The sequence below is a fragment of the Sardina pilchardus genome, chromosome 5 (genome assembly GCF_963854185.1).
Source record: "Sardina pilchardus chromosome 5, fSarPil1.1, whole genome shotgun sequence".
Classification (NCBI taxonomy): Eukaryota; Metazoa; Chordata; class Actinopteri; order Clupeiformes; family Clupeidae; genus Sardina; species Sardina pilchardus.
The window spans coordinates 31,388,639-31,402,476 of NC_084998.1; the positions used below are offsets into that span (position 1 = coordinate 31,388,639).

At 46.3% G+C, this 13,838-nt stretch overlaps 1 protein-coding gene across 1 annotated transcript in view; it reads left to right on the forward strand.

The window, feature by feature from the left end:
• The window catches only part of gemin5 (gem (nuclear organelle) associated protein 5), a 41,313-nt gene that overhangs the window by 15,992 nt on the left and 11,483 nt on the right, over nt 1-13,838 (forward strand). The window contains exons 13-20 of the mRNA XM_062537241.1: nt 1,986-2,167; nt 4,157-4,296; nt 6,712-6,883; nt 8,366-8,635; nt 9,750-9,878; nt 10,280-10,402; nt 11,016-11,111; nt 12,794-12,931. Coding sequence (XP_062393225.1) covers nt 1,986-2,167; nt 4,157-4,296; nt 6,712-6,883; nt 8,366-8,635; nt 9,750-9,878; nt 10,280-10,402; nt 11,016-11,111; nt 12,794-12,931 — 1,250 coding nt within the window. The remainder of the gene's footprint in view (nt 1-1,985; nt 2,168-4,156; nt 4,297-6,711; nt 6,884-8,365; nt 8,636-9,749; nt 9,879-10,279; nt 10,403-11,015; nt 11,112-12,793; nt 12,932-13,838) is intronic.

Sequence of the window (13,838 nt, forward strand, 5' to 3'; positions counted from 1 at the left end):
TTGTGTGCACATACCACCTTGCAGGTGCAGGACAAATTGAAAGTAGCTTCAATGAAACAAATATAATGTCCGCAACACTGCTATTTGCCTCCATTTAATTTTTAAAAAACCCTACTGGGTCTTCATCTGGCAAATTCTATTTATTGGTTCTGGGCTGATCCCTCACCTTTCTAATGATCATTAACACCCCATGAGGTGAAATCTTGTGTGGAGCCTCAGACAGAGGGAAATTGATTGTGTGTTTCTTCCATTTTCGAATAACTGCACCATGTGCTGTCCTTGTGCAGGTCTGCAGTCTTGAAATAGGACTGTACTGTACCACACATAGCCAAACTATCCATACATGTACTCATTATACATTCATTCACACACACACGCACACACACACACACACACACACACACACACACTATACGTGCATGTAAGTCATAAATAAACCTCATGGGTATGGGACATGTACATTTAGTATTGTGTCAGCTTGTGGATTTCTATGGAGGGCAAAGTGTCATCTTCTCGCCTCATCTATCAATGTCAGAGAGAACAGGGTGCAGCAAAAGGGTGTGTGTGTGTGTGTGTGTGTGTGTGTGTAGAGGGTGTGTGTGCACGGTCTTATAAGTTCTTGTGATAGGAGCCAAATTACGAGCCAACTTGATAGGAGCCAAATCCTTGTTTTTAGTTAGAAAAAAACCGGTAGAACAAGGCAGGACCCGACAGGATGCATGCCTGCACAAGATGCTAAGGGAAGGGACACCTGGCTGACCCAGTGGGTAGAAGTGCCTAGACAAGGTGCTATTGCAGGGAAGGTAAACCTAGGCCCCTTCTCAACCTCTCTCCTCGATCCTCGATGCTCAGTCCTCCAGGCTCGTTCCCAACTGATCTATAACTAACACTGGATAGACTATCCCATTGATCAGTGGGAGCGAGGACTGAGGAAGGAAGGGAGGATATATAAAAAGACGAATGATGGGGTCTCTGGGAGGGTGAAGGGTTGAGGTAGGGCTTGGAATTGGTACGTCTCCAGGGGGGTGAAGGGTTGAGGTAGGGCTTGGAATTGGTACGTCTCCAGGGGGGTGAAGGGTTGAGGTAGGGCTTGGAATTGGTACGTCTCCAGGAGGGGGAAGAGTTGAGGTAGGGCTTGGAATTGGTACGTGTGTGTGTGTGTGTGTGTGTGTGTGTCTAACATGGCTGTGGTGGTCCCCAGCTCTATCGGTGTGTGTGTGTGTGTGTGTGTGTGTGTGCGTGTGTGTGTGTGTGTGCGTGTCTAACATGGCTGTGGTGGTCCCCAGCTCTATCGGTGTGTGTGTTTGTGTCTAACATGGCTGTGGTGGTCCCCCGCTCTATCGGTGTGTGTGTGTGTGTGTGTGTGTGTGTGTGTGTGTGTGTGTGTGTGTCTAACATGGCTGTGGTGGTCCCCAGCTCTATCGGTGTGTGTGTGTGTGTGTGTCTAACATGGCTCTGGTGGTCCCCAGCTCTATCGGTGTGTGTGTGTGTGTGTGTGTGTCTAACATGGCTGTGGTGGTCCCCAGCTCTATCGGTGTGTGTGTGTGTGTGTGTGTGTCTAACATGGCTGTGGTGGTCCCCAGCTCTATCGGTGTGTGTGTGTGTGTGTGTGTCTAACATGGCTGTGGTGGTCCCCAGCTCTATCGGTGTGTGTGTGTGTGTGTGTGTGTCTAACATGGCTGTGGTGGTCCCCAGCTCTATCGGTGTGTGTGTGTGTGTGTGTGTGTAACATGGCTCTGGTGGTCCCCAGCTCTATCGGTGTGTGTGTGTGTGTGTGTGTGTAACATGGCTCTGGTGGTCCCCAGCTCTATCGGTGTGTGTGTGTGTAACATGGCTCTGGTGGTCCCCAGCTCTATCGGTGTGTGTGTGTGTAACATGGCTCTGGTGGTCCCCAGCTCTATCGGTGTGTGTGTGTGTAACATGGCTCTGGTGGTCCCCAGCTCTATCGGTGTGTGTGTGTGTAACATGGCTCTGGTGGTCCCCAGCTCTATCGGTGTGTTTGCGGCGCCCAGTCTGGTGCAGCTGTGCAGCGTGGAGCAGCACCACAAGATCATCAACACGCTGCGCTGGCACCACGCCCACGGCTCCGCGCCGCACCTGCACGCCCTGCTGGCGTCCGGCTCCAGCAACGCCGTCGTCTACGTCCACAACCTCCGCAACGCCATCGGTAAGAGACCGCACACACAACCGCACACACACACACACACACACACGCACGCTAACAGGAACACGATAGCAATGCAGGTAGCGTCCATAACGCCACCGGTAAGAAGTGCACACAACCGTGCATACACACTCACACTCACACACACACACATATTAACACAGTACTGTACCATAAACACACACACACCTCCACAATGCCATCGGTAAGAGACGCGGTCAGAAGTCAAAATTGAACACATTATTGCTAAGAAAACACATTTTTCTTGAATTTAGGTTTCAGTTTATACATTAAGATAAATCATCCCCGTTCTATCTGACATTTTTGTCAAAATTTAGTTACTGACATATTCTCATTCTGTGACAGGCCAAGATGGTGAGGTAAGGTGAGGTGAGGTGTTTCTTGTAGTTGTATTACATCTAAAGAGGTGTGCTCTGCTTATCAGTATAAATCAATGGAATTCTAAAACGTTGAAGCTGAATATCTCAGAGCTACTCTTATAATTCTAAAGGGACGAAAGAAGAGGAATTATAGGCCGACTGGTAAATTTGTATGCAAAATAATGAATCAGTGATCCACTAGTTTGTCATTAAATCCATGTACAGTACCTCTGCTTGTTGACTCCTGGATTATCCCCATGATTACCAGGAACTGTCAGAAATATGGTGAATTGTTCCATGTTGAAACAGGGTCTCCTCCTATTTTGGGAATAGGTCGCAAGTCATATCTAATCTCCGGGGCAGACATGCTTGAGTAAGAACGTCAGAAAAGTTCTGAGAAATGCCTGTTATTTGATACTTGACACTTCTGGGTTGTCCTTTGGAAATGCTTGAGTAAGATTGTCGGGCAGGCTTAGATTCTGAGGAATACCTGTTAGTTGATTACACTTCTTGGCTGGACTTTGGACATGCTTGAGTCTTCAGGGAATACTGGGACGCTGAGAAGCAGCACCTGAAGGACCTGTCTGTTGATTACACTTCCCTGAAGCACCTGTCTTGCCTGAAACTGAATTGAACACCGGTAGTGCCTTCATGCACATCGGACCTTTGGAAATTTCTGAGCTCCGATAGCGGAAAAATGACTTGAACGCTAAGTCGGGTTGGATTTTTTGCTCGGAGACTCAGAAGTTTTGAAGTTGCGGAAGTTTTGTGCCCGGAGGTGTCCGAGTTGACGTCACTATCTTCTTCTCCAACCACGACAGCCTCCCTTGAAACAACACAAGAGATGCATTTCATTGTCATTACGAATAGGCAAGGTAACTTGTCACTAAATTAACAATACAGATAGAAACACTCGCCCAAGACATTTTCCTTCTTGCTCAACCATAGTAAGCAGTTCTAATAACGTATTTATGCGTTTCCTGTATTTATTTTCCGAACTGATCTCATGAACACACTTTTTTCGGAGATCGGGACTTTTTAAGGCTGGTCCTCCGAGGTTCCGAGCTGCATGAAGGCACTACAAGAGTATTGTTTGTTGGAGTGACATTCATGGGCAGTAAAAGGAAGTAGGGTCAACTTTGTGTTGTTGTTGCTGTAGGTTTCCCATGTTACATCAGAGTCGTCCGGAAGGGGTCCTGCTTGTTGACACGGCTCATTCCAGTAAAAATGAGACAGTTTCAATATCACTTTCAGTTTTGTTATCTGTCCTCTGTCCAGCCTACGTGTTCGGAAGTGTGTGTGTGCGTGTGGGAAGGGAAGGGAAGGGAATGGAGGCCTTCAACAGTCTAGAGGGACACATACACACACAGCCTCATCATATCACACACACGTTATCTTTGCAGACTAATGTTGTACAGCCAACCTGTGTGATTTGTGTGATTTGATTGGTGTGTGAAGATTGTGTATGTAGTGTACATTGCTATGTGCTGCAGAACAGTAACCTGCTGTAAACCAGTTTTTCAACTGTCGCTACATTATTACTTTTCATCCTTTCCTGTATAAGAAATGAAATGAGATGAAATGTGTGTGTGTGTGTGTGTGTGTGTATTAGAGAGCCCAAGTGAGAGCCCTGTGTCCATCACAGAGGCCTTCAGGAGTCTGGAGGGCCACACAGCTAAGATCACCAGCCTGGACTGGAGCCCTCACCACGACGCACGCCTGGTCACTGTGTGCTATGACGGCACCGCACAGGTGAGAGAACACACACATACACACACACACACACACACACACATGCACACAGTCACTAAACATGCGCACACACACACACACACACACTAAGTACGCATCTCTATGGTCATGGCATTTTTTCCAGGCGTAGAGAAATCGTGGAATTCACTCAATTTGTTTAATCATATGGTGATGTAGCAAATCTAAGATCAGAACGTAGATAAGAGTTTGTCAATGGGACATAGGAGACAAACCACATTTAATTTAATTTAATTTAATTTAATTTAATTTAATATAATTTAATTTAACGTTTAGTCTGCCAAAACATTACACATGTCTCATGGCACTTTACAGAGGTAAATCATTTACTTCTTGAGCTTTTCTCTCATCTTCCTACGCTTCCTACGTTTCTCATGGGTTTTACTGCTGAGGGTTGTGCATGTCAAGATGTAATCTGAGAGGGTGTTGAGGAGTGGGCGCTCTCACCTATAGGCCGGGAGTTTCTTCTCCTCACAGCCCGACCGCAATGGGAAAAACTGACTTGAAAAATGCAACCCTGCTAGATAAGAGGGAATGACTGATCGTGTCTGACATGCTGATGTAGCCTGTGTACATTTTAGCCTGCATACATTTTAGCCTGTGTACACGTTAGCTTGCATACATTTTAGCCTGTGTACATTTTATCCTGTGTACATTTGCAAACACAGCACTATCGCCAAATCATAGAAAACCCACTCTGTGCTTTTCCTTTTTACACAGTGTTTATCATGCCTGCATCTCAGTGCTTAAGCGTAGAAAACCCACTCTGCTCTGTTATGTGGTATTAGCCGTGTTCAAGTTCAACTCCAAATGACCTTTTGCAGCAACGAGAGCTGCCGGTGGCAGCAGGGGCGGGGATGCAAACGCTGCTATGAAGGTTGTACACTCTCTACTTCCCGTAGTGTAGACTTGACCATGTGACGAATCACGAGGCACGGACCCGCACGGACTCTTGTGGATATGGGGAGGCATCTAAACACCTGCACACACGTCAGGGATGTAAAAGCCAATTAGGGCAAAGACCTGACGTCATGAAGGCAGGGTTTAGGCTCTGCTGCTCTCCGCAGTACCTCCAGACCGGCTGCTCTTTTGCGGAGCAGCCGCCTGGCCACGCCTTGCTCCCGCGATAAGTTGAGGCCATGTGATACCGACTGCCGAGTCGAAAACACGCCCATCTAGACCATCGTGGACAGATTTTTAACCACGTGCATCTTGTGCTGCGCAGTTTTTGTGCTGCGCAGCCAACTTGAACGCGCCTATTATCATACTTGCATCTTATTGGCTAATCAGCGCCAAACTGTAGAAAACCCACTCTGTGGTTTTTCACTTTTCGTGGTATTTATCTACCCTGGAAATCCAGAGTTCTTGTGGGAGCACAATTTGAATTCGCAAGATACTCTGGCCACAACCAATGATGCACGTTATGTTTACCCCAACCATGTGTGGTAACCAATGAAATCGGTGTATCTGATATAGGTGGGCCAGGGGCGAGCTAAACTGATGACGACAGTGCTACAACTTTACTTCTTTGGTCGTAGTGTTATCCAATTGCATCGAAGTCCAGAATCAGTTAGAGTAAACATTACTTGTAGCGTTATCCAATAGCGTGCAATGAGATTTTCAAATGCATGCTTGGTGCCGCCCCTCGAGTTGGGCCATTTTCATTACTTGTGGCCAGACCCTTAGGTAAAGGATAATGGACGACATGTCGTTCGATTATCAAACGGTCAATGCACCCCTTTCTTGAACGCAGGACAATGGGGAAGTCAACCAAGCAGTGGAATAATCTGAAAGATGCTAGGGTCTGCTTTACCACCAGGCTAGTATTTATCATGCCTGCATCTCAGTGCCTAACCGTAGAAAGCCCACTCTGTGCTTTTTCATGTTACGCAGCATTTATCACGCCTGCATCTGATCGGCTAATCAGTGCCTCTCTTGAGAGAGAGTGAGAGTGAGAGTGAGAGTGAGAGTGAGAGTGAGAGTGAGAGTGAGAGTGAGAGTGAGAGTGAGAGTGAGAGTGAGAGTGAGAGTGAGAGAGAGAGAGACACACACACATCAGTCCCCCCTCCCTCACACACACAATGGTATCAGAGTGTGTGAATTTCCGCTGGAATCCAGAAGCGAAACTTGAGGGAGGATAAGGTTCTGAAATGAAGCACACAGTTGCGTTCTCTGGTGGGAGGGGGGCATGGGTGTGAACTTGTTTTACGGCTGTCCTTTTTTCACATGTGAAAGTGACGTTATACAATAAATGTACATTCCGTATGTGTGTGTGTGACCTGCCTGTTTGTGTGTGTGTATGTGTGGGGGATTGTCTGCCCGTATGTTTGTGTGTGTGTGTGTGTGTGTGTGTGTGTGTGTGTGTGTGTGTGTGTGTGTGTGTGTGCGCACGTGTAGGTCTGGGACGTGATGAAGGACGAGCCGATCAGTAACTACCGGGGCCACAGGGGGCGCCTGCTGTGTGTCCAGTGGTCGTCCGTGGACCCCGAGCTGGTGTGGACCGGAGGAGACGACTTCACCGCCCACGAGTGGAGAGTGTCCAAACAGGAACACACCAAACCCCCAAAAGGTGACGAGGACACATATATGCATATTCAGTATATGTAAACCAGTGTTTCCCACACATAGGCTAATTTGTGGCGTTGCGGCACAGATTCAGCACCGGCCTTATTTATTTATTTATTAACGCTATTGAAAAACACGCAGCATTTGTTAAGCTGAATTTCCTTTCCCTGCTCTCCCTCTCTGTCACTCACGTGTCTGACTGACTCTCACACACACACACAGCCCCTCCCCTCAGTGCACTCTGTCTGTCTCCATGAAAACCAACGATATCATCCCTGGAAGCGCGGTCGCACTGATGCACCTGACACTGCTCGGGTGGAAGCATAAAGTTCTTCCGCAACTTTTGTAGGCTATGCGTGCAACTTTGCCAAACAGTAGAAGTAAACTCATTCTCCGAGGTCCGCTCAATGGACACACGCCCTCGACATGCACATTTAATCCAAATAAAACATTCACAATCGTGAACGCAATGACGCACAGAAGACGACTAGCTAAATTACTGTTAAATCCAGAGGATAAATATGGGTGCACCTACATTTTGTGCTGGTACACTAATGCAAACCCCTTTAAGGTGACGAGGACGGTAGTGTATATGCAACCTATGGTAAAAATAGAGTATTAATCCACAAAAAGGCAAAAGATATGCACAGGCCGGTTGTATGGTACTGTAGTGTGCAAAGCTTTATTCACGACACCGGAGACAGGTTGCAAACAAGCATCCTAATCGAGCATGAGAGCAACAAGTCTGCCCTAAACTAACTCTTACCGTTATTTATAGGGCTGAACAGGCTATTATTGAAGGATTACATGAGATGAAATGAACAAGCTGTCATGATTAACAAACAAAAGAAAGTATCATCACTCCTAAGGAAGTTGACCGCAGAGGTCCTGGACAAGGGGATCCCTTCCAGACTCCTAAGGGAGGGTGATCTCAGAGGTCATGGATAAGGGAATCACTTCCAGAGTCCTAAGGGAGGGTGACCTCAAAGATCTGAATACTGCAATGTGTAGAATACTGTGACGTGTAGAATACTGTGACGTACTACTCACACAAGAACTGGCGGTAAGTGTAATTGTCAATACTAATACCAGTAGGCTAATAAACAAACCATGCTAGGTGAATAATGTCAAAGGGTAAAGTCACGTCACTTGTTGTAGTTGTAGTCCGTTTATGAAATGAAAAGAGCAAATACGTTTTTTTATTTTTTTTTAAATAAGGCGAAATAGGGTCTGATATTTTCACAGTTAGTAGATTATTACAGTATGCAGACTGAATTATATTTTTGGTGGATAAGATCGCTGGTATAGCTGCGTAGTATTTATTTGAAAAGTCGGTCTATGGGACTTAACATTGGAGCTGCTCTTCGATAGGAACGCAACCGCTTGGGGTGCTGGCTTTCACTTTCCCTCCTATAGGCCATTTCACTCTACTTTACAGTTTGTTGTATAGAATACTGTGTAACTGGATATGTGGGCCCCTCTACAGGGAAGCGAGCGCAGCAGTTCAAGGCCAAGCTGAAGAAAAAGAAGAAAGGAACAGGAAAGGCGGGGATGAGGATCGAGGACAACGAGGAGGAGAGAGGAGGAGGAGGAGGAGGAGGAGGAGGAGGAGGAGAGGAGGAGGAGAAGGGGATGAAGATCAGTGCGGTGGTCGAGAAGGTGGACAGGGAGGAGCCGGAGGTCGGTCCGTCCAGCAACGGGGAGGCAGAGGAGGAGGAGGAGGAGAGGGGCAGCGTGAGCACCCCACTGACGCCAGGTACGTCACACACACACACACACACACACACACACACACACACACACACACATTTCATCTAATTTCATTTAATTTCTTATACAGGACGAAAAGTAATAATGTGGCTACAGTTAAAGACGGGCCTGACTCAGTTAAAAAAAAAAAAAAAAAGCACAGCAATTTCCTGTTCTGCAGCACATAAGACATCTACACTACATACACAGCCAACCGTCCCCCCAAACCACACACACACACACACAGAGGGAGCTGTTTCGAAGCACTTTTGGGCCCCCTGACAAACGGAACCTAGTGGGCCTCTCAGTTCATTATAACTTGGCCTATGATTTGAGCACTTTGAAAGCATTCAGCATAGAAGAAGCTAACAATATGTTGCTTATTTAGTGGTAGGCTACAGAGAACCGTTTAGTTTTAGCACAATTTATAAGTACAACCAATAATGGTTACTTACAAACACTGAGGCCTACTTAACCTCCAGCTATTGGCAACATCATACGTTTTGCACAATGAGAGGAGGAGAGATATTAGCCTATCTGCTGTGCGTGATTGAAAGTATGGCTTAACTAGCATGGTATTGTTAGCTATGGACAATATACCCACATTTTTGCTGTTAGCCTGCTACAAATGAAACAATTAATTTAAACCTTTAGGATTACAACTTATAGGTGTGCTGAGCTCCACGATTCATACATTGCGTTCTGAAATCACAAACCTTTTGGCTGGCAGGGGCCTTTTAAGGGGGATGCCAACAACAGCATCATTGCAGTTTCCTGCAAATTCGCAATCATAGAATTTAAAGGGGCGGGCACACAATTGTCATGGCTGTGGATTACATACACAATTGCCTGCTTTGCCTGCCCTGTTACGCACACACACACACACACACACACACACACACACACACACACACACACACACACACACACACTAATGCTGCTACAGGCAGTTTCCATGCAGATTTCCATCCATGGCCATCATGACTAATCTATAATGGACGGAAAGAGAGAGCGACCATATATGGGCGTTCCTGGTGTGGTCAGTGGTACCAGGGTGAGGAAGAGTGTCTCCGTGTGTGAATCTTCATCTTCAATCTTCCTCCTTCTCCTCGTGTCCCCAGCGGTCCCAGAGTGGCGGCGAGGCTCCAGCCAGGCGTATGCCGCGACCTTCATCACCCCCGACAGGCTGCAGAACGGGGAGAAGACCGCAGGCCCCGCCAGGAAGGAGGACAAGAGGAAGGAGAAGCCAGGTGAGGAGGAGAGGGTGGTGATGAAGATGGTGATGATGATGATGCTGGTGGTTGTGATGATGATGATTGTAATGGTGGTGGTAACGAAGTTGATGTTGATGATGATGATGATGGTGATGAAGATGGTGGTGGCAACGATGATGATGATGACTATGATGACTGGTGATGAAGATGGTGGGGGTAATGATAAAAATTATGATGATGATGATGGTAACGGTGATGATGGTAATGATTATGGTGGAGATCTTTATGGTGGTTAAAATGGTCGTGATGTTGATGAAGATGATGGTGGATGTGGTGATGAAGATGATGGTGATGGTGTTGATGAAGATGATGGTGATGTTGATTATTATGACGAGTAGATTGATGATGTGGAGGTCTCTCTGTGCTGTTGTCTTTAGAGTCGTCTGTGAAGAGGAAGAAGCAGCGCTCACTGCTGCCTCTGAGCACCTCCATGGACCACCGGCCCAAAGATGACCTGCTCAGGGACTGTGTTACTCTGGCCTCATGCAGACACGCCAGAGGTGCACACACACACACACACACTCTCACACACACTCACGCACACACACTCTCTCTCTCTCTCCCTCTCTCACACACTCTTTCTCTCTCCCTCTCTCTCTCCCTCTCTCACACACACACTCTCTCTCTCCCTCTCTCACACACACACTCTCACCTGTGCACATATACACACACTCTCACATTCTTTCTCTCACTCACACATACACACACATCTTTACATTCTCTCTCTCTCTCTCACTCACACATACAAACACAAACACATAACCACACACATTTACACTTTCATTCTCTCATACACACACATACTTCAGATACACACATACACACACACCACTCATAGACACTTTTTTAACACTCATACTCATATGCTCATTCTGTGACACGCGTGGTCTACAGTGACACAGTTGAAAACCACACTCTTGCATATTAGCTCACTATCTGATTTTGAGCTAATGTGTGAGAATGCAGTGATCAACTTTGTTTTCACCGTCTTGTGTTTCAACTCACACCTTAAGAGGTCATTTCATTTTGGAGTTGAAAGGCTGTTCCTGTGTACACAAACACACACACACACACTCTCTCTCACACTCACATTCTCTTTGTTGTTGCCCACAGATGAAGTTGCCCATTGTGTGCCAGGATCAGGGGAGCACATCCAGTTTGGCCTTTTTTCAGACAGGGAGGCCCTGCACAGGATGCTGGATGAAGAGGGTGAGTGTGTGTGTGTGTCTTCAAGTCAAGTTTATTTATATAGCGCATTTCATACACAGAGGTCATTCAATGTGCTTTACATAAACAAAAACCAAACCGTAATGGCAGATAAAAGCACAGATGGGCAGAGAGTAATATGTGTCTATTCGGTTAAGAAAGACGGGGGCCCTACTCACGTGCGTGCGTGCGTGCGTGTGCGTGTGTGTGTGTACGTGCGTTCTGGGAGGCCCTGCAGAAGGGGCTGAATGAGTAGGCTGAGCTGAACAAAGAGTTTGCCTGTGCATGGTGTGTATGTGTGTGTGCAGCTACATGTCTGTCTGTATGACTGTGTGTGTGTGTGTGTGTGTGCATGCGTGTCTGCAAGTACACATACTGTATGTGCTTGCATATGTGTGTGTGTGTACACTGTACAGTACGTGTGTGTGCGTGTGTGTGCCTGTGTGTGCCTTTACTACCCTTAAACAGATGCACACACTCTAGGAAATGGAACCCTTATGATTTTTATGATTGTCTCATGTCCCTTGTCCGTTGCACAACCACCCAAGTCTCAAGTCTAAATTAGATTAGATTACTTTACATTACATTCAACCTTATTGTCATTCAGCAGAGTACAGAGCCTATGAAATCCAAACAGAAAGTGCAAAGAAGCATGAAAGACCAAGTGTAGGTTGATTACAGTTGTGCTGACAATAGAGGCTAATAATGAGTAATGTGTATTTGGATACATACAAGTGTTCCAGATGACATGTCTACAGATGTGAGTAGAGTATGGAGAGGGGGCCCTTTAGTGCTTCAATGTGTTGTTATATTCCTGGGCAGCAGGGCCTTGCACACAATGCAGTATTTTGACAGCTTTATGTTGCATGTGTAAGTGTGAATGACTGCAAGGAAGAGAAGACCACATCCTGGGCTGTTTTGTAAGAGGCGAGGGATCCTGTGCATGTGAGATGGACTTTGTGGTTTTTCTGACCTCATACACAGACTTGTAGAAATGAGCTGAAGCTGCACACACACACACACACACTCTAACGGCTCTCTCAGACGCTGTCAATGACTGCAGTGCTGGAGACCCATCTCAGTTTATGTGGGCTTATGGCATCCGTTGCCAAAATGATTTATGATTCTGTTGCGTTGCTTTGCTCCCATCGCCTCCGTCAAAAAGTTGTGCAATGCTCTTTGGCTGCACTGACGGACAGCAACACAATAATGCAATGCAATAATGCAATGCAACTGTGTGCATCTAGGGTTACACAGAGAGAGGGAGGGAGGGAGGAAGGGAGAGAGAGAGAGAGAGAGAGAGAGAGAGAGGGAGGGAGGGAGGGAGGGAGGGACAGTGTGTGTGTGTGTGTGTGTGTGTGTGTGTGTGACTGGAGGGAAGTGAATGAGTTGAAATGGTAGTAAATGATAGCTTATTTTGGGATCTCTCTATTCAAAGGTTTGATGTAGTTCTTTAGACCTTCACTCAGAGTGTGTATGGTTGGTCATAATGATTTCCCTTAAAATTGAATATCAAAATGTGATGTGTGTGTGTGTGTGTGTGTGTATGGATGGATGTGGTGTTTGTTGACACTTTGATATGTTGCGTGAGAGATTTGTGTGTGTGTGTGTGTGTGTGTGTGTGTGTGTGTGTGTGTGTGTGTGTGTGTGTGTGTGTGTGTGTGTGTGTCGTATTGTCCCCCTAGAGAGGAGCCATGTGGAGGGAGGCCAGTACGAGTGCATGTTTAATCTGCGGCTGTGGAGGGGGCAGGAGTTGGAGGCTCTCAAGCTGGCCACGGAGAAAGGCGAACTCAACGATTACCTCATCTCTTTGGCACCCATGGGTAAGCCTCACCTCAGAACACAGCACCTCAGAGAACAAAGATCCTTAAAGAACACTCTTCTGCCCTCAGCTATGTGGCTCTACACAGCCTAGACAGCGAGCTAAACAAGGGTCCAGTAAGTCCAGTAAGACACTGATGCCGTTTGAGAGTGTTTACTTGGAAACCACAAACTGAAAGTACAAAAATGAAGGAGATTTCAATTAATAAAGCTATTCTTTAGTGCATACATGTAAATGACACATTAACCCGCTACTAGGGGTCAAACAGCATTATTTATTTCTGAACAGTGCCGAGTTAGCTATAAACTAGCCTAGAAAGTTAGTTAAGGATTTCTACTATCATAAAGCATTACCACACAAACACAAAATACATATGCAAAGTAAGGCTAAACACATAGCTTAACTAAATTATATCATTCAAATTATATATAATTCAAGATTGTCCCGTGTCGAGGGCGTACGATGAACAAAGACATGCACACAAATGTTACCGTCTTTCTACTTCGAAGGCACTAACAACAATGACAACATTAGCTTACGTGCTTAAACTCACCATCAGAAACCACCACTAGGTGGCAGAATTTGCCTAGAAACAGGAAATATTCACTACAAAATCTAGGGACAGAACAAACACAGTGTCTCAGAGAACACAGATCCTTAAAGCCCAATTCACACCAAAGATTCCTGACGCGACGAGACTGAATTGCAGCGGTGTGAATTAGAAGTTGCACGTAGTTGCAAGCAGTCGCAAGCCGTCGCAGAGCATTAAACACGTAGAGTCGCAGTCGCAAGGTTTTAGAACGTCGCGGCTCGTCTCGTCGGGACGCTTTGGTCTGAACCCTACTTAAAGAACACAGATCCTTGGAGAACACAGCGTCTCAGAGAACACAACTCCTTAGAGAACACAG